General features: G+C 39.0%; 1 protein-coding gene across 6 annotated transcripts in view; it reads left to right on the forward strand.

Moving 5' to 3' along the window:
• Window positions 1-21,366, forward strand: part of SHANK2 (SH3 and multiple ankyrin repeat domains 2) — a 343,989-nt gene that overhangs the window by 166,183 nt on the left and 156,440 nt on the right. For all 6 annotated transcript variants that reach the window (XM_080982494.1, XM_080982496.1, XM_080982491.1 and 3 more), the window contains one exon: window positions 15,936-16,011. In XM_080982494.1, the coding sequence (XP_080838620.1) occupies window positions 15,936-16,011 (76 nt within the window). The remainder of the gene's footprint in view (window positions 1-15,935; window positions 16,012-21,366) is intronic.

Genomic DNA, 21,366 nt, shown 5'->3' on the forward strand with positions numbered 1-21,366 from the left:
CTGGCTGCTAAGAGAAGATCTAGGTGGCAGTCGAGTCAGTTAGACTGATGGACAGGACCCTACTTCAATTCTCATTCTGTTTGCTTAGCTGCAGAGAAAAGGGCGAACTGCAATATTGAGGAAGTGATTTGGATGAGTAAAAAATGTATTGAGGAGAAAAGTTGATCTCTCTTCCCCAGCACCACAGTCCTAACTTAAATTGGAGGGGGAGGGGAAAGCAGCTGCATTTAGGCTGCAGTTCTACCTATGTGTAGGGCCAACTGAACTAAATGGGACTAATTTTTGAGTAGATGTGCACTGCAGGACTAGCCAGTGTGGTTCCCTCCAGATGTTGCTGGACTACAGCTCCTATCACCCCTGACAACTGTACATGATGGCTGGGGCTGATTAAAATAGACTTTGCATGTGAAAATGTTGATTTACTGCAACCCACTGTATATATGTATATGTCACTATTTTGCTTGTTTAAACTATATTTGATAAAACATTATCAGCATATATTTCATTTATCCATATTTTCTGCCGATCGGTTTTTTCTTAATTCCTTTACTCCCCTGATAACAAAAGTCTCTTTTATCAATGGATCGTTATATTGCATGAAGGATACTGTTTTTACTGAAGAATGAGCAAAAGCTTTGTTCCGTCATTTACAGAGGCTTTCTGAATAGATCTGCAAGTTTTAAAAATTTGCAAGTAAGTAATGGATCTTATAAGGATTTCATTAGATTCTGTATGAGCACTTGTTGTGACATGAAAAGCAGATGGTAGTGAAAATAATTATACTAGTGGGTGAGATACTTCTGTGATAATTTATGCTAGTATAGTCCTGCAAACTTCAGTTGGACTACACTAGTTTAAGCTGTCACTAGATAATATCACCATGGGGATAGCCCTCCATCTTTAGTTTATATGTATAATGTTGTAGCAAACCTTTTAGAAAAGAAAAGATTATGGAGTGTAAATGCTTCCATTCCAATGACTGGGCCACTGTTCTCCATGCCATGACAACTTCAAAACTGGACTATTGTGATGTACTCTGTGTGGGCATGCTGTTGAAGATGATTTGGGAACTTCAACTGGTCTAAAATGCAACAGCCATATTACTGGCTGGAGTTCCATGTAGAGCCCATAGAAAACCTGTTTTAAGACAGTGTTAAGATCTACAGAGGTGACTCTCTTGATGGTAACACCACTCTTAGAAATGTGGGGAATGGCACCCTGGGAGAGGGTTTCTCTGTGACAGCCCCTAAATTGTGGTATTCCTGCCCTAAAGAGGTGTGTCTAACATAGTTGGGAACATTTGGCCTTCCAGATATTGCTGAACTCCCAGCAGCCCCAGTAACCATGACAAATGACCAGCAATATCTGGAGGGCCAAAGGTTTCCCACACTTAGTGTAGCATCTTCATTGCACAGCTTTTGCCATATGCTGAAGTTGCCCCTCTTTAGTCTGGCCTTTGATAGCTCAGGGATTTTGTTCTGTGGGACCCATCTGTTTTTGCTGAATTTATACTGTTCTCTTCCAGTTGAAACAGTTTTCCTTGTTTGTAATGGTAATTGCTTTATCTGCTTTTATGATTGTATATTAATGTATCCTGCATTCAGGCTGTATATTAATGTAACCTGCATTCAGCTTAGATTGAATGTTGGGTGAATAGTAGTAGTAGTAATTCTGCCATTTATGTTCATTTCAATATATTGGTCTAGCAAAACATTTTGCTCTTTATAAACGTTTTCAGAGTTTGTACTTCTTGTTCCTTGGTTACCAATATACTAACCACACTGGTATGTTTTCCCCTTTCTACTTTCATGCTCATCTTTCCCTTACATTGATTGTGCAGAGCACTGTGATCCACAGATGTAATATGGTTAAATGGATGCTTGTTTGCAGATACTGTCCTTGGGCCCAATTTTATTGTCATTTCTGTTACTGCTTAAATGGCTTCATCCATAAGATGAAATCTATTCACTTGGAGTAAACATCTCTTTCAGAAAATCATGTGTATTGGGATGTGTTAATTTCCCCAATTTTTTTTGGGGGGGGGGGCAGATCCAGTATAGGCATTTATCTGCCTCACCTGGCTATTTAGTACCACACCTTCACTATAGAAGATCTAGATTAAAAAGAGATGAACTCATAGAAATGGAGGAACCCTTGGTGACAGGTAACTTGACCTTTCACTTCCTAATACTCAAATCTGTTAAATGAACATTGTAGTTATACTAATGTCTATATTTGGGGCAGAGATGGGGGAGCAATGAAAGAAAGAGGTCAGTGAGCTGTTGTGATGAGCATGCATTATCTATCTCCTTTATTACTTGTTTCTGAATGATAATTGCCATGGTCAGTAGCAATAAGTCAAAATGCTCAAAGCGACCAGAAATGAATTTTCATGTTTTAGGAGACATTTGCAGGACAGAATTTACATCTGGGTAAACATAGAAGAATCCTAGCCATAGGAATGAGTGTTACGGGGGGGGGGGGGGATAGTACTATATTAAGTGCTTTTTTGAGTCACTCTTTCAGTTCTTCTAGCTGATTGCATAAAGGCAGTGCCTCAAGAGCCCTAATGAGCCTTAGTATAATTTATCAAGCCTATTTTTTATTGTTCAAATTATATAAAATCTTAAATAGTATACTTATAGGAAACCCTCAAATGAAGGAAGTCAAGCTGCAAAATTTTGGTTTAATTTCAATTTGAGTTCAGCTGTCAGTGAAGTTATTCCTTTGGTTCTGGTTCAGGCCAATAAAGGTTTTGTAACCTATTTGCCACACTTGGCTGGTTCCGTTTCATTACATGTGGGAATATTTTAATTCTATGAAATAGACTGGCATATGTGATTACACTGAGAGAAGCATAGACTATAACTAGATCTCAAGAAGGTATTGTCAGCTTGGGCAATGGAGGAAAAAATAATAGGTCAAATGGACTTTGCTGGGGAAATTATAGGAATGTGGAGGCACACATGAAAGTGTGGTGAGATTGCACAAGAGTTAATTAGGAAAGGGGGTTAAATATGGCCTGCCACCATTCTGGTGTTTTGCTTTTAGGCAGAGCAAGCATATCTGAATCTGGTGTTGAATAGAAGCACTGTAGTGCTGTTCAGGAGTGGGATGTTTTTGGAAGGGATAGGTAAAGGTAAAGGGACCCCTGACCATTAGGTCCAGTTGTGACCGACTCTGGGGTTGCGGCGCTCATCTCGCTTTATTGGCTGAGGGAGCCAGTGTACAGCTTCCGGGTCATGTGGCCAGCATGACTAAGCTGCTTCTGGCAAACAAGAGCAGCGCACGGAAACGCCGATTACCTTCCCGCTGGACCGGTACCTATTTATCTACTTGCACTTTGACGTGCTTTCGAACTGCTAGGTTGGCAGGAGCAGGGACCAAGCAATGGGAGCTCACCCCATCATGGGGATTTGAACCGCCACCCTTCTGATCAGCAAGTCCTAGGCTCTGTGGTTTAACCCACAGCGCCACCCGCGTCCCTCTTTGGAAGGGATAAGGAGGGATAAAACACAACTTTTCATTCCCATGCTCCTGAAGCCTTAACATACTTTGTTATGAAGTGCTAAAATGCACATGTTTACCCTGTCCTTTGACACCTGAGATATATATTTTAAAACACACTTGATTCTAATTCTGAAATAATTATTTCTAATATTGTATTTTAAAAATTTTGTAACCTGCCTTGAGAGCTGAGGGTGATGGGTAGGTAAGAAACTACAGTCATACCTCAGGTTGAATATGCTTCATGTTGAGCGCATTTGAGTTGCGGTCCGCGGCAACCTGGAAGTAACGGAGCACATTACTTCCGGGTTTCGCCACTCGCGCATGCGCAGACGCTCAAAATGACGTCACGTGCATGCGCAGAAGCAGCGAAAAGCAACACATGTGTGCACAGACGTGCTGTTGCTAGTTACGTTTGCTTCTGGATGCGAATGGGTCTCCAGAACGGATCCCGTTCGCATCCCGAGGTACCACTGTATATATTATGGGGTGAGGAGGTTTCTAGAGAATGTGAAGGGAGAAAAACAAGTTTTTACATCTTCTGACAATTCTGCATATGATGCAGGGAGGAGAGGAGGTTTTTTAAAAAGCCAGGGGTGGAGATAACAGGCCAACTTTGACAAATAGGTGGGATTGCCCACATGGTGCCACAATTGTGTTGGATGACCATTTTCGTTTGTCCATTTGTTTTGAACTCAGTTGTAAGCACTGACAATCTGCTGCGTTAGTTTAACCTTCGGTTTGCTAGTAGAAATGAATTACTGTGTTGCAAAACGATGCATATCTAAAAAGTGTGTCACCAACATGAAAAGTGGAAAGCTCTGCCTTAAACACTTAAATCAGGTGTGGGGAACCTTTGAACCCTCAGAGGTTGCTGAACTACGACTCCCATCGTCCCTGGCCTTGGCCATGCTCACTGATGGGAGTAGTAGTCAAGCCAGGCATTGGCATACCTGGCCGCCAGATATTTTGGGACTATAATTCCCATCATCCCTAGCTAACAGGTCAAGGATGATGGGAATTGTATTCTCAAAACATCTAGAGGGCCAAGTTTGCCTGTGCCTGCAGTTAAGCAGTATCTGGAGGGCCAGAGGTTTCCTACATCTTCTCTAATGAAAGGAATGTACTTCTTTTTCTCCATCAAATATCAGAGGAAGCACTCCTATGCCCTTGTACTAAAAGTATATTGGATACTATAGCTCAACTATATTACGCTGAGATACAGTCAGTGACAATGAAATTGGGTTAACTAACAAAAATGACATCCTTTGCATCTCAGCTTTTTTATATTTAAATGGCTGTAATTCAGGGCTTGGAGATCTTTTAATGCAGATCAAAGAAGCAAACACCTCCTTTCTTGTAGTACTAGTGGACTGAAAATAACCTCATGTTCTGGAGGAAATTAACATACAGTGTTACAGCCCTGGCAAAACAAGCATATTTGGCATTTGTGGGAGGAGAAAGGATTTGCATCTGAAGTGCTTTAACTCCTAACATGCACTCATCAAGGTTATTTTTATTATGGGCGTGTTAGAGACAGGGCAAGCAGAGTGGGTTTTCAAAGCTGCTAGAGCAGATTTTGTTTGGCGTCGAGCAACCAAAATGTAGAAACGATAGCTATTAGTAACACAGTACAGCTGGGCTGAATCATTCTTTTTCCTCTCTAATGGCATGCGTAATTGCTCTAGGTTTTCAGGCGTCCTTCACCCGCACTTATTTAGATTAGTGACTGATGCATTTCCATGGAAACCTTAAATAAAAGAGGGAGAAAAATCCAATGGTACAGTGTGAAACTAGAGGGATATGGAGTCTATTGCTGAGCATACAACTTGTATAAAACAACTTGCTTTAAGGTTGATGTTTTGATCTCTGAAGGTCCTTGTCATAGTCAGTATCAAGATGGATTTAAAAGTTTGAAGACGTTTTTCCTTCTTTCTAAAACAGCCTTCTTTTACTTGAAAGAATTCCTATATTCACAATAGGGCTGAAAAACTCAGTTCAAGTAACTTGAAACCTGGGAAATGTGGTTTTGTATGTTGATGGTGATGCAAATACACAACAAATGCAACTGAGATGGTTACATCTAGGTTAGAAATCATGGCTGAAAATTCAAGATTCAAGAAGAAAGTTCATTTTGGAGGTATTGTGTAACTTTGAAAAGTATAAGTGTATGTGTGTGTCTATGTGGTCTAAATGTGGAGAGGTGCTCTAAAAATTAGATGTAAAATTTCATAGTGATGTACACCTCTACTGTGTATGTTTCGTATATTATTGCATTCTAATGCCAACAGCCTTAAATTAATTTACTGTCAAGTAAGCATGTATAGGATAGGACTCATAGTTCTGTAACTATTTGGTATAATTGCTTCTAATCTAAAATGAAACTATAGAATATTTTATATGTTTAAAAATACAAAAGGGTGTGTTTTCTTTTTTAAAAAAACTGAGGGTTTTTAGAGTTTTGCACATTTATGTTTAAAATTTTTGATATCACAATTTTGGAAAGAACTGTTAATATGTTGTTTGTGGCTAGTTATGACAATCTGTTTTTGAGTGAAACATAGTTATCTAGGACACGTTAATCAACTCAGAAGTATAGGCAAGTATTCATGTTTGGTTTGTCACTTTTGAATAGATCTCAGTTGTCACATGGACCATTTTCTCCCCACCCCCAACCAGTGCTTATATTATTCACGTGAACCAATTTTTCTTTGTCTGATTTAACTTCAGAGTATTCTAGATTATAAAAGAGCAACAGTCTTACGATGTTTTTGGCTGATGAAAATCTAAAGAAAATAAATACAAAATGTGTTTGCATTTGTGACATAGTTCTATAATACAGGCAGGGTCTGAAAGTTGTTACTGAGTTTGAAGTTAACAAAAATTAGAAATCCTTGCATTGACAGCAATATATTGCACATCAGAATGTAGCTTCACAATCTTAGGAAACTACCATAATGATTGTTAAATATGTATTTATAACTAAGGATGCAATTCTATAGCACTTAACAGGCACTAAGCCTCAATGGAACTTACCGGTAACTCTGAGTATATATAGGATTGCATTGTAAATGTGCAGTAAACTTTACATTTAATATACTTAATGGAAAAATTATTGAACACTAATCAGTTAAGTAGTAGCTATGTCATCATGTTAGCTATATAGTTCCTTTAAAGATTGCTTCAGACATCTTTTTTAGATTTTATACAAGGAGTGCAGCTTTGTGGCAGAATTGCTAATGAATATTCTAATGTTAGCTTTCCTAAAACAAGTTGTTTGATTAGCGTATGATACATATGATACATTTTTACTATTTTTTATACAGATCTTTACAGCTTTGTAATTATAAATTCATGTTAAAGAGGCTTTTCATTTTGAGAAAACTGCTGTTCATTGTTTTTTATCCCCAATATTATGGCAAATTCTTGAATGCATAGGTGACATTTTCATTGCCTCCTGCAGGCAGTAGTGTCTCATGCTGTATCTTATTTTGAAAATAAGAGTTTAGAAGGTATTTTGACATGTAGTATAGATTGTAAGTTTGTGCTTGGAGTGGTGATGAGGGGGAGGAGCCAGTACATCTACTATTGTACTTTCTCTGATCCATGGCTTGAATATGCATTTCACAATAATTCATTTGAGGTGTTATAGATATGAGCCCCTTCCAATATTTCATATAACCAACCAAATACAGTCAGTGTAGTAAAATAATGGATTCCTCTGCTATTTTAAAGTATGATTAGTGGTAAAAACGAAATTTTGATTGTTGGTATCCTAATCAGACAGTAGCATTTATTGCAAATTAAGCAATGAGGAAGAAGATGTAAAATTAAAATTACAAATGTCAAATGCCTGGTCCATACTCTGTTTTATATCTAAATAACAACCCTTCCTTGTTCTTTGCCCCTTTTATTTGCTTTGTTTGTTTTTCTCACCAAAAAACAGGACTTGGGTATCTTGTCCACTTCAGCTGGACTGTTGTCAGTGGAATAATTAAAATGTTCACTTTGAGACATGTAGGATTTGGAGATAACAGGATGCTATCAGCGTGAATTGGCCATTCACTATGAAAGTATGACAGTTAGTAGTATCATGGATGATATGTAAAAAATGAATGGATAGTGGGAGTTAACCTTGAATCTGCAGGCGCCATTCATTTTCATATCTGATAGATGGCATTATTCTTTTGTATATCAACATAAAAGTTAAGTGCCATATTCAGGCACAGTTCAGCGTGCTGAAAATAAAATAAGAGGCAGGTGTGAACCCCAAGGTATATATATTGAGGCGCACCTCTGACCCACCCTTCTCAAGTATGAGCGTTTTATTTGTAGAATAGTTCTTTTCTCTAAAGTAAGCAAAGTTTCATCTGGTTTTCCGCACCAAACTTTAGGGTGCTGAAAATTTCATTGTATGCAATAAATTGTTTCAGAAGCAGAGCTAATGTGAAAAATGCCAGTCAAAATAGATGCCTTCTAATGCAAATTCTCTTCTCCACCTTCTTGGGAGAAATCCTGATAGGACAGAATTCTTCTAATTAAACATTGTTATCCATATGATATCCAGAATCATATTCTCAGATGGACTGTGTGTGCTTGAGTCATATCCTGCTTCCTTTGTGCAGTGCTGCGTGCGCACAGAGAATTGCTGGGTTTTCCAACATGTGAACTCACTCTGTGGTGGCGTTTCATTGTGCTATTTTGTTACATAACTCATACTGAATGGTACAGCCAGCCATGGTTTCCAGCACAATGAAAGCAGGTGTGATTCCATCTACATGCATTCTACATGCAGTTTGTATATATTTTCCTACATTAAAGCATGAACTTGTGAAATTCTAAGAGGACCTAAACATTCTCACTTAATGATCTTATGCCCCTGCATTTCTTTCTTTTTTTTAATTGTAAACTTTCTGTATATATAAATAAAAATATGTTGACGACAACCCCCTCCCCCTGAAATTCTAATCACACATTCTAAAACTGATGATCTATACTTGAAATACAAGAAATAGTTGATTTCCAAAGCCATTATACAATGATATTGTCTTGGTGATGTTTGGGAAGCAGTTAAATGAACTATAATAAGCATTTCCCAAACCTTTTAAAGCCACTCACTTTTTTTGAGTTGTTTTCATTTTACAGTGCCTGATTAATGTCAGCCTCTCAGCTGTTAATGTGTACAACAGTGACACATGCATTTTTATGGAAGTATCAATTTAAACATAATTTAATGAGACAGACTGGATAATCTCTGATTATTTTAATCTCATAAATTTCATCTTGGTTTTCCCCAAAATTAAAACCTCTACAACCATTACAAATGGTAAAAAATCACCTTTATCTCTTGCGTAACACTAGTGTCTGCCATGATTAATTTTGTAGTTCTGCTGCCATTTCAAATAAGGTAAATGCCATTGTATCACTATCATGTCAGTGCTTTCTGATACTGAGGGTTATTAAAAATTGGCAAAAGTTTCAAGAATAAAAAATTCCATACCTTATTTGTTTTTTCTATTTGCAAACTTCCGTTCCATTTGGCCACATAACATTCATACTGCTCCATATGAAAGTTAAACAGAATGGAATATATTTTAGAGAATGGTCAAGATCCAATCTGTTGTGATCAAGCAGCTGTATGCACAATAGGACTTCTTCCCCCCTGCAGCCCCCTGTATCTTTCCCAGAGGGTTAAGGGACCCTCTGGAGCAGACTATGAGGGCACAAGGAGGGCTGTCAGAGGGGGGAGAAAAGTCCTGTTGCATAAATACCATTCCGCAAATGGTTAGGCATCACTGGAAGTTGTCCAATGCATTTTGCTTTCCACGGAAACTAATTTTTCAGACTGTTTTTTTCTTTTAGTGTTTTATGTCATTTTCTGCAGTAGCAAGTGTAATCTAATTTTAATATATTAATATAATTATGGTTTTGCTCTGTGGATAGGAAAAGCCCCCTTTACTTAAGGCAACCAGTAAAAGAAAATAATTGTAAAAAAATACATTATTATAAGTCTCAAAATTCTACAGCTTATAAAATGCCACCTGACATATGATCTATCTGATAAGGTAACAAATGCACCAGATTTCAAAGTGATTGTATAAAAATTGCCACTGGTACAAAATGGTGAAAGTTGACACATTGACCTCTTCTCCCTAGTTTTTTTTTAATAGGCGTATCATTTTGCTTTTCCATTTCATTGAAGTCGATTGATGTATTTCATTCAGGCTTGTCAATGAAGGCACACTTTTTCTGGTTTGGCAAAATTTTAGCAAAAGTTGTTAAGGTTTCCTTGCCCCATTAAAGGGAACAACTTGTGGCAAAGGTATACAGTGGTACCTCAGGTTGCATACGCTTCAGGTTACATACGCTTCAGGTTACACACTCCGCTAACCCAGAAATAGTGCTTCAGGTTAAGAACTTTGCTTCAGGATAAGAACAAAAATCGGGCTCCGGCGGTGCGGCAGCAGCAGGAGGCCCCATTAGCTAAAGTGGTGCTTCAGGTTAAGAACAGTTTCAGGTTAAGAACGGACCTCCGGAACGAATTAAATACTTAACCTGAGGTACCACTATACAGTGCATGCTCAGAGAAAACATTATTGGGTTATCCCAAAGCACCAAGTGTTTTGTTCTGTACTCTGGATCTCCCGCTTCTCCTCCTCTCTCTCAAAATAAAAAAACACCTTAAGCTTTTTATTTAAAATATTAGCTTTCCTTAAAAGGTGGTTGGACACATAGTAAAGCAATGCCAGTGAAACCTCGACTCCCACCTTTCCCCAGGGACTTATGCAATAGTCACATGGCAGGCAAGCGGAGGGGAAGGGTGTGTCACAGAATAACAGAGAGCAAATGAACTCATCTTAGATGTTAGAAAAGACATTTTAGTTTTGATATGTATGAAAACAGCAGTTTTTCCCAATTGATTGTGGGTAGGGTAGGGAGTCCAGTTCACATACAGTGTCCTGTCCCAGAAAATACTCTTGGCACCTTATAGATCAGATTTAGCTCTGACAGCAAGCAGCAGAATTTGTGTTTTCTTTTGATACTTCTTTTTTATTTTCTAATTGATATGTATAGATGCTACCATTTGCATCTATACATACCAATTAGCATATGCAAATAGGCTAGTTCTCCTCAGATTGATGCTGAAGTGATCATGCTTCCATTACGCCAGTATTTGCAGAGGGAACCATTGAGTGGATGGGATGTGTAATGCATATTCCTTTAATTACAGATGTGACAGTGTTGTATGGTAGAGAACATAAAATGAGCCTGCTGGATCAGGCTAATGGCCCATCTAATCCAGCAGCTTGTTCTCACTGTGGTCCATCAAATGCCTGTGGAGAACCTGCAAGCAGGACCCAAGCAGAGAGCAATCACTCTCCCCTCCTGCAGTTTCCGGCAATGGATATGCGGCCTAGGACCCACGTACCTACGGGACCACCTCTCCTGGTATGCCCCGCGGAGGACCTTAAGGTCCACAAATGACAACATTTTGGAGGTCCAAAGTCCCAAGGTGGTTAGATTGGTCTCAACTAGGGCCAGGGCCTTTTCAGCACTGGCCTCGACTTGGTGGAACGCTCTGTCACAAGAGGGCCCTGCGGGACTTGACATCTTTCCGCAAGGCCTGCAAGACAGAGCTGTTCCGCCTGGCCTTTGGTTTGGACTCAGTCTGACCCTTATGTTTCCTTCCCCTTGTGGTTTTGATCTATGGGCTACTTTTAAAATGAGGCTGCATTTTAAATTGCATTTTAACCAGTATTTTAAATTGTTTTCCCCCATTATGTTTTTACTATAATTTTACTGGTGTTAGCCGCACTGAGCCCAGCTCTGACCGAGGAGGGCGGGGTATAAACAAAAATTATTTATTTATTTATTTATTTATTTAGAGAAGGGTCCTGGTGAGGGCCAGATGGGGCAGGCAGTCAAAATAGGTACCTAAATGAGATTGATGCTTATAAACCATGCATTCTGATATAGAAAGGGCACTGAGATCTTCAAGCCACCAGGAGAGAGATGGTGGATGTTTGTCCTTCCATCCTTGCAATATGAGTCTCTTAGCCAGCAGAAGGACTCACATAACCCACTGTTGTTGCTGATATAATAAGTCTTACTGTTAATGCCAGTTTACTAGGGCTTTGTGTTGTTGCTTTCATAGTTTGTTGCTACCATAGGTAAAGGTAAAGGGACCCCTGACCATTAGGTCCAGTTGTGGCCGACTCCGGGGCTCCGGCGCTCATCTCGCTTTATTGGCCGAGGGAGCCGGCATACAGCTTCCGGGTCATGTGGCCAGCATGACTAAGCTGCTTCTGGCGGACCAGAGCAGCGCACGGAAATGCCGTTTACCTTCCTGCTGGAGTGGTACCTATTTATCTACTTGCACTTTGACATGCTTTCAAACTGCTAGGTTGGCAGGAGCTGGGACCAAGCAACAGGAGCTCACCCCGTCTCGGGGGTTCAAACCGCCGACCTTCTGAATGGCAAGTCCTAGGCTCTGTGGTTTAACCCACAGTGCCACCCCTGTCCCTTTGCTACCATAGGACCTATTATTTATTAGCTATTTTTGTTATATTTGCAAATAAAAAAATAAACCTTTATGTATTACTATATTTTAAAGCATAGTTTGTAGTTAGTTTGTAGTGATACATACATACGTGTACTGTATGCATGTATGCATGTAAAAGCTGCATTTTAAAATTCAAATCTAAAGGCAGTACTCTCCTCCTTCCCAACAACCAAATGAGGACCAAGCATGTCCAGTAGCCACAGAAAGTTGAGCGTGGTGGGAGTATGTTAACCCACCAGTTGTACATTACATTTGGCACCCCACTCAATGAAAATATATCTATTTTATTTTTAGCTCACAGTTTCTTGTTCAAAAATATTCTATAAATCATCTTCTGCTGTTACACAGTTTCTTCTCAAGTACTTGTTTGTGTGATATCCTGATATGAGGGGTTATGCAGAGTGCTATATACATGCTAACTGGGAGATGAGAAGTCTTTTATTCCAAAATGTGTACAATACAGAAGTAACCAAGTGTGCCTGTGCCATAGTATACCCACTGAATTCAATTAAAACACAAAACGTCCTCCTCACCTTTGGCAATCTTATTATTCTGCTTCCTGCTTCAGAAATATGTAAAGTGTATGTAGCATTCTTCCACTAAACTTTGCCCACAACTTTGGCAACACTGACAACATATCCAATCAAAGATCAGCCCACAGTAGTTTCCTTGGTGACTAGCATACAGCTGTTGAAATGGACTGCAGTGCAAACGCTAGAAAGGGGAAAAGCAAATAAGAAAACAAACCCCTCCCCAACTCTCCTTATTTTCTCAAGTAAATTACTTCAAGACAATCTACAGATATCAATGTTAGTGGTAGCCTTGGGTGTCAATTGCTATGCTTAATATTTTCTATAACTATTACATCTCAGAAGTTGCTCATTGAACTATTCCAACTTTAGGGTTAACAAGAGTTCAAAATTTAAGAACGGGAGCAAATACAGCAGTACATTTTTAGCTATATAGTTAAGGTATCTTTTGAAGATGTAAATCTGGTTTCCTTTCAAGTTGAAAATATGTTTTCCCTAAAGGAATGGCATGCTCTTGTCTGTGTTTTAAGAGCAGTATTCTAGATTTCAATAGGTTAATACGACTGTGTTTGAGAATTTATTAGGGTGCTCCTTACTGTATTGGTAAGATGTTTAGCCAGCAACATACTATTGTAAATTACTCATTATTCACAATAATTTCTCTGAAATCTGCTTCTGTTGGAACAAGGAGCAGCAGAATGTTGTATACTTGCTATAAGAGTAGAAAACAGAGAAGGGGGGAGGAATTTGTGAATCACATTGTGGGTCAGCTGCTTAACACATCATGTGACATCAGACTGGGTAAATTGAAGTGAGGTGGGGGTGGGGAAAGGATTATGGTAATGTAATTACATGTCTGACATCAATTTTTTAAAAAACCTACTAGGCTGACAATTCCACAATGTGGCTCAATTTCCCCAGACTCCTGGAAGACAATGGAAATGGGACAATCCAGGATTTTAGTGTAGCTATAATTAAACAACAGCATGCCCTTTCCCTCTTCCAAAAAATCCAGACAAACTGAAACTCGCAAAATGTAGGAGCAGATGGGGGTGGACAGGGAGGGGAGAGGAAGTTTCATTGTGCAGGCGGAAGTCCTTACGTTACACAAATGGGAAAACTATATTGGATATATCCTGAAGACAGGAGTTTATGCTTTTTCTAATTTTGGTTTTATTTCCTGTAAAGATGTGGTTCTTGTTTTGTTTTGTTTTTACTCTTTAAGTACTTTCAAAAATGTGATTGTACTTGTGCTGGATGAGAAGTTTATTAACCCTTTTCCATTGAGGCATTTTTGCTAACAGGCTTTTGGAGTCAGTTATCTGAACAAATGCCCCAGATTACTCATCAATATAGATTATCAACCCCCATACCTGGTATGGTCAAAATGTAAAATGCAAGAATAAATAATTAACTGCTAATCTGCTGATGACAAGACCGTCACACACTTTTGGAAGTACTTGGAAGAAACCAAGGCAGGAATTTGGAATGGGGAAAAAAAGCATGGCTACCAGTTATCTCAGAAACGCTAACCCAAAAAGTCCATTTTGACAGAGAAATGACAAAAAAGAGCACATTATATCCAGTTTTGTTTAAGTTTATTAAATATGTAAATGAGAGAACGGTGGCCCCAAATACACCAGCAAGATACGCAAGCTTGTGGAATTATTCACATGAGGGGGACTTGACATCTGAATTCAGTGAAATGGTATCTCTGGAATTCTATCCTGCATCTTCATGCTCTTGTGAAAAGAGACGGAATAATTAGAACAGGCAATGATCACTGTATAATTTTTCTTTGACATAACATTGTTGCGATTTTTGAGTTTCTCCTATGTCTTTGTCATGATTTTTTAACGCTGCCCTTTTCCAAAACCCTTAATAAGAAATTATATTTAAAAATATCACACAGCTTCTGAAGTTGCTTTCCATTTTAAGAGAGTTCCCTAATTTCCGTCCCTCCCCCCCTTCATTATCTCTTTGCATCTCCATTTAATGAGGGAGATTGGAAGTACTATGTACTATGAGTCCAAGAGCTATGTACTATTCTCTCATCCTTTTGATTCTGTGTGTCGCTGTCCCTCCCCCCCCCCCCCGCTAGTAATCTACAGTATCCTGCAAATGCATTTAAAGGAAGTTTGAAATTAACACTGTGGAATGCTTGCTTTATACATGTTAGGTAGCTGAGCAGTACTGCTTCTAACTACATGTTGCGTTTGCTCCCACCCACTTTCAGTACGATAATAGAAGGGTGAGATCATACCTTAGAAATTACTTTGCTGCTGCAACCGATTCCTCCAAAGAGTCAAATAATAATTTTAGAGTTTACAGGTTTTGTCAGAGTGAATACGGTGAGTGAGTGGGATTTCACCTTAAAGACTGGCCATTATGTGACTCCACACTTTAAAACAAGTGATGGCAAACTCCGCTGGACTCAGCTGAGAATTAGCCTGATACTTATGAGCTTTCTTCAAGAGCTTTCAGGAAAAAAGCTTGCCTCCCCTGGGAGATCTCTCCTCACTCATATTGGTGGCACGTGTACTGGCATGTGATGTGCATAACCATGTTGCCTTATCACTTTCACACAGCTCCTAAAACTTCCTTCCATTATTTTATTTTTTGTGGGGGAGGGCATGGACTCTAATCTGAACTCACACATAGCTGTGCAAAAGCCTTCAAAGCTGCGTTTTAAAGCTATCCCCAAAGAACAGGGAAGCTCCTGAGCAAAGGAATTGTGCCTTCCCAAACTAAGGTAACACTTGGACTCAGACATACAGTTCTGTAAATCCTCCACCTAGTCCATAAGAGGCCATACCTCTGCTTTAAGGAGTCGTATGGGATGAGGGAATGCTAAAGTGGACCCCCTTTGTACAACAAGCTCCGTTGAGCCTTAAAAACCAACCTTTGGGATTTTGCCTTGACTGTGGTGAATGTTCAGGCCACACAGAAGCTGTGAGTAGTGCACTCTAGTTTGGGTCAGAAATTCAAGGATATTTTACAATAATGCTCCCTTTTATGTGTTATGACATGTCTCTCAGACATGAATTAATTTACTGCATATTTAATTTTTAAGTATGATTTGGAATTTCTTTTTATACATTTCTGTATAAATATTTATAAAAACAAGTAAGTGTAGTATTTGTAGGAGCCTAAATTAATAAAAGTAAATATTGGGACAACAACACTGATAAAAGACAGCAGTCTCTCCCTCCAGTCCCTACCCCCATAAAAAGAAAAAAAGTTTAATGGTAATTTATGAAACAAGAGAGCACGTGATTATTTCTCTTGACAATTGAAAGTTTTAATTAAGTATATTCTGTCTTCATTTTGAACAGAAACTCGAGCAGACAGAACAAAGAAATTGTTTAGACACTATACTGTTGGATCATATGACAGCTTTGATGCTTCAAGGTAAGAGATTGCATTTTTTTTCATACTTGAAATATTTTGTAAGTGTTGGCTTGGTGTTCTGAGTTCAAAAAGGTGTGAGCACCCTCAACTTCCCTTCTGTCTCAAAGCTATTTTTGTTCTATCATGCCTTTCACTAGAACAGAGAGCAGCCAAACACCTTTTGAAAGAAAACAAAGATTTATCCCAGTATGTACTCTAAATTGTCTTGTTTGGTTGAACCAAGGCACTTGCGTTATCAAGGCACTCTCTTCCCTCACCAGGGCACTAATGGCTTGAGGCCTTGTGGGGCACACTATTGTCATTTCTAGTTGTAAGGTCTGGGGGATCATCTTTGGGTGGTCTCTTACTCATGACTGTTGCATGTTTAAGAAAGTTGCTCCTCTGTAGGAATCCATATGAGGAACAAAAATACAGGCCCTACAGTTCTACTCCCATTGTTTCGCCTTCATCTCAAGATGCTTCCCTTTTTTGTTTTTTCTCTTCTGTCAGTTCCCCTTTTTGGATTTGCATCCTAATGCCAATTGAGATAATTCCATTTCTGTACAGCAGGATATGCTTCTTTTGCTGGCATTCTATCAATCTTAGCCTAAGAGGCCCCATTGATTAGTCCCTATTACTTCACATGTGTATTTTTGGGTTGCAGCAACCACATAATAATAGAAGCAAGAGAAGGTGCTTCAGATTCTGCAACTTGAGTGACGCACATGTATTTGAGTAAATTAAATTGAAATTAATAGTGATTGTTTGACAAATTGTAATTTAGCTGAAGTTGTTACTATATGTATTTAGTTGGAGCACAGGACATGCATGTGGCTTATTGCATAATGCAGGTGGGCTGAACAAAGCATTTCTTGTCACATTTTCCTTCAGTGGGTTTTTATTGTACTATAATTGTAGATTTATTTGATTCTCCCTTCCTGAAATTGCAGTATACAGTCGTACCTTGAAAGCTGAACGGAATCCATTCTGGAAGTCCGTTTGACTTCTGAAACGTTCAGAAACCAAGGAGCAGCTTCCAATTGGTTCCTGATTGCGCAGACACACCAGAAACAGTAGCGGAAGCTGCACTGGACGTTGGGCTTCCAAAAAAACATTTGAAAACCGGAACACTCACTTCCAGTTTTCAATTGTTCGGGAGCCGGAACGTTCGACTCCCAAGGTGTTCAGGAGCTGAGGTATGACTGTACACACATTTTTATAAATAAATATATTAACAGCAACATTTGCACATAGAAGCAAACACTTTAAGACAGTGCTTTCAAAAGCAGACTGTGAAGGCTTTCATGAAACTGGGACTGTGGGCAACTCTGGCAGAAAATAGCAACAAATACATACACATGGAAACATTTTGAATTGGCTAACACCAGCTTAGAAGGAGTCGTTGTGTGGAAACTCCTCAAGGCTATCAGCTGATTGCATGGGGGGTGCAGACAGAACAAAATATTATGCATTATGAAAGGAATGTAAAACAATACAAATGCTGCTGGGTTTCTAGATATACTAAGTGTTTGATCATGTCATGGCATGTAATTTTGGCCACCTCCCATCTAGGAAGAGAGACAACAGAAATGGAAAAAATATGCTGATGAAAAGAGGCAGAAATGTTCAAATATATTGAAAGCCAAGGAAAAGCTTGTCAGGGTAAAATTTCCTATCTTAGAGAAGAGATCCAGATGTCAAAACTAATACAGGCAGCTTTTGCATAATATAATGTTTTCAACAACCTGGATTCTTGTAAGACAATGGCAGGTTTACGCTTCATTGTTACCATTTGTAGTAACAAATCCCTGGGAGCTAGTTATAATTTGCTGCTACCTGGAACTGTTAACTGTGCATTGGAGGGACAGTTTGGACCTATAATATTCCCTCAGATATTTCCAAGCTTCACTAAGTTATTGCATTCACTGTTTTGAGCTATCAAAACTGCACTATAAAGATCTGGTAATAATAGAAATTTCATGCTGAGCAAATGTGCAGTGTCTGGATTTCAGCCAGTTTATTCACGTACCAATCACCTCATCTGTGGTGCTTCTTAATGTTTGAAAAGAGATACACGTTACAATCTGTGATAGGTCTGTGTGACTACTTGAGCAGTCAATTTACCAGCCCCAAAGTGGTGAACTTTTATGTGTGGCAAAACAAGTTACCTAGGGGAGTTTCCTAATTGGCAATTTTAGCATTCGGAAGGGGGACTAGTGGGATGATGTTGTTCACAGGCTGTTGGCTTCACCCAAATTTGCTCTCTGACTAGTAGCTGTTGCCTAAAAAGAGCACACAATTCTGCATTTCATGTGATTTCTTCAAAAATGCACTTGGTGTGCAAACAAAATGTGACACAGGAAGTTGGGAAGCCAATGTTATAAGGCTTTGTTGTTAATTGTCTAGAATCTTGGGGAATAAATTGTACTATATTTGTATTTGAACCCGAGGACCTGTGAATAAGTCATTCAGTTTTCTGCTCTTGTTTCCTTAGAGAGATTGTCTCATGTTTCTTTCTAAGTCTTGTCCTTTTTTTCTTGCATATTAGGTTTCTCTTTCCACAGCCTGTTTTGGATAGTTAGTACTTTTGCACATTTTAAAATTAAGGCAATTGAAAAATTGTACAATTGGTATTCCAATGACTGCAGAGAGTTGTACAGCCACTGCTGTTTTTTATATGATGAGATAATTTAAGGCCTGGTGAAGCATAGAAGCTGTCAGTTCGTTGAAACTAAGTTGGGAGGAAGTGTTTTAGTACTGTTCTATTGTTGGGCTGTATGGAGACCCTGCTCAGTTATAAGGGCAATGCAAAAGACCTTCTTCGAGAGAGGCCTGATGCTCAAGAGAGGTGCAATGCTCAGAACTAGGGTGCTATACAGTTCTGCTATTGACAGCTTGGTAAAGAATTTCAATAGTTTCTGCTGTTTTTCTTTGGCCAGAAGGGGGCAGAGAAAGGACAGTGTATCTTGTGACATGATTGGAGTGGATTGCTAGGACAGGAAGGTGGGAAACATGTAGGGAATTGTACTCACATTTGCCACTGGTGTCATCTTAGGTTGTGTTCACACTCCCGATTACTATGGATTCACTGCATTTCCAGTGCTGGGGTTTTATGCAGTGTTTACACAATGTTATCCAAAATGCATATGTACCTTGCACTTGGTTATAAAATACTACGGTTTGATGCGTTGTTTCTCAAACCAGCTTCACACTGATTGGAGTTCTTAAGGCGTTCCTAATTTGTCTCTAGCCAAGGTGTGAATATGTTTGCATAGGGTAAAAACATCTCCATCTCATCAACAACACCTGGTGTGTACACAACCAGAAACCTTTTGAAGCTGATGTGAACATCACTTGGTATCATATTTGCCATTAAATTGTGTCAAAGTGGCTTGGGGGGGGGGGATGATGCTTTTGTAACACTGTGGTTGACTGGTTGGATGGGTGACAAAAGATGGAAAAAAATGAGTGTGCTACACACCTTTTCCAAATGCAGTTCAAAAATGAGTAAGGATGAGCTGGCCTGTCTGTAAGTCAAACCACCCCTTACATGTAATCAAGATTTCAGCCATCCTTTTCCATGTTACCTGGTGGTTTATACAAAAACCAAATTAGATATTGACAAATATCAATTTCTCCTGCCTGGTTAGAAACAACTTTCTCAGAAGTAGATTCTCATTAAGCAGAGAGTGGATGGTGGTGGGTCCAATCATAGCTTTGCTACAAAATTTGGAATTTCCCAGCTTTCACTAATTTACCATTTGTACACACCTCACAATTTGGCAGTCCTCTGAGCATGCATATTACTGTAATGAAGAATATGGCTGTAATGAAGCATTCTCACTTATGCTTGGATTGGTCTCAGCCTGGGGTACCTGAGGATGTGGACAGGAAAATGTGACTTGTTCATCCTGAAGACAGTCTAGGTGAATGTCTAACTGAATCCATTTCCAATCAGTGTTTCCAAGTGCCTCCTTCGAATTTGTGATTTTCACCCTTTCCCAAAGTTTGGTATATCATACTTGTTGGATGTGAAGCTGGGACTTAACTCTTCCACCTGGCTCTGTGCCCTGGCTCTCATGATATTTGTGCTATTTTTAGCATAGGCAGTTGCTAGGGGATGGGAAGAAAAGAGGGGAACCTGGATTTTTGTACTTTTTATATGTGTACTTTCACACAGACATTACTTTTCAAAAGTGGGGGTCAAAATATAGGCTTAGCTACTATCACTATTACTGGTATATACAGTGTTCAGAAACTGAGATATGAAAGCTAGGAGCTAAAAGGCACCTTAAACCTACAAAGCTGAAAACGAATGAACTGCAGCTAAAATATTATGTTAATTTTTCACATGGTCTAGTCCTTCCCCTGCCCACCCCCTAATATTCTTAAGAGGGTCTCTTCTTCAGTCTTCAGAGAGTAGCTGGAAGTAAGGAGGAAGAAAAAGGTCCTCCTTTCCTTCCACTCTGCAGTTTTAATCTGAAATCTTAGGCTCAGAAACTGCTCACGCTAATGAAATCCCCTATCGCAAAATGCACCTAGAACAATGGGAGTTTCGAACACTGACGGTGTGTGTGTGTAATTACTACTACTGTCTTTTGTGATTGGACAACTGCTTTTGTTTTTTTTTTTTTAAAGCAATTTATTAAATTTTACAATAAAGATAAACATAATAAACAATGTAACATTGATCTTAACATATTTTCACATTTTCTTTGGACTTCCTCACATCTCCCGCTCCCATTTTCATCGTTGTAACATTTTGTCAACAATTTATCATCTTATTTAAATTCTTATATCCCTTCTATGTTTCATAATCTTATAATTCTCAAAAGGAGCTAAATTTCACAGTCTTACTTATTTTCTTAAAAAACTTCTAAATTTAGTGGTGCTCAGTTATTTTGATCTAGCATCTTGTTTAGCATTCACTCAAATTACAATACTTTTGTAAATAGTTCTTAAATTTCTTCCAGTCCTCCTCAATCCTCTCTTCTCCCAGGTCACGGATTCTGCCGGTCATTTCAGCCAGTTCCATGTAGTCTATCAGTTGTATCTGCCATTCTTCCAGTGTGGGTAGATCTTGAGTTTTCCAATGTTTTGCGAGAAGTATCCTTGCTGCTGTTGTTGCATACATAAAGAATGTCTGGTCCTTCTTTGCCACCCCTTGGCCGACAATACCCAAAAGGAAAGCCTCTGGTTTCTTAGTGAAGGTATATTTAAATACCTTTTTTAGTTCATTATAAATCATTTCCCAGAACGCCTTCACTTTAGGGCAAGTCCACCAGAGGTGAAAGAACGTTCCCTCACACTCTTTGCATTTCCAACACTTATTATCAGACAGGTGGTAAATTTTGGCAAGTTTGACTGGGGTCATAT

This window comes from Podarcis pityusensis, assembly GCF_964106645.2.
Source record: "Podarcis pityusensis genome assembly, chromosome: 1".
NCBI lineage: Eukaryota > Metazoa > Chordata > Lepidosauria > Squamata > Lacertidae > Podarcis > Podarcis pityusensis.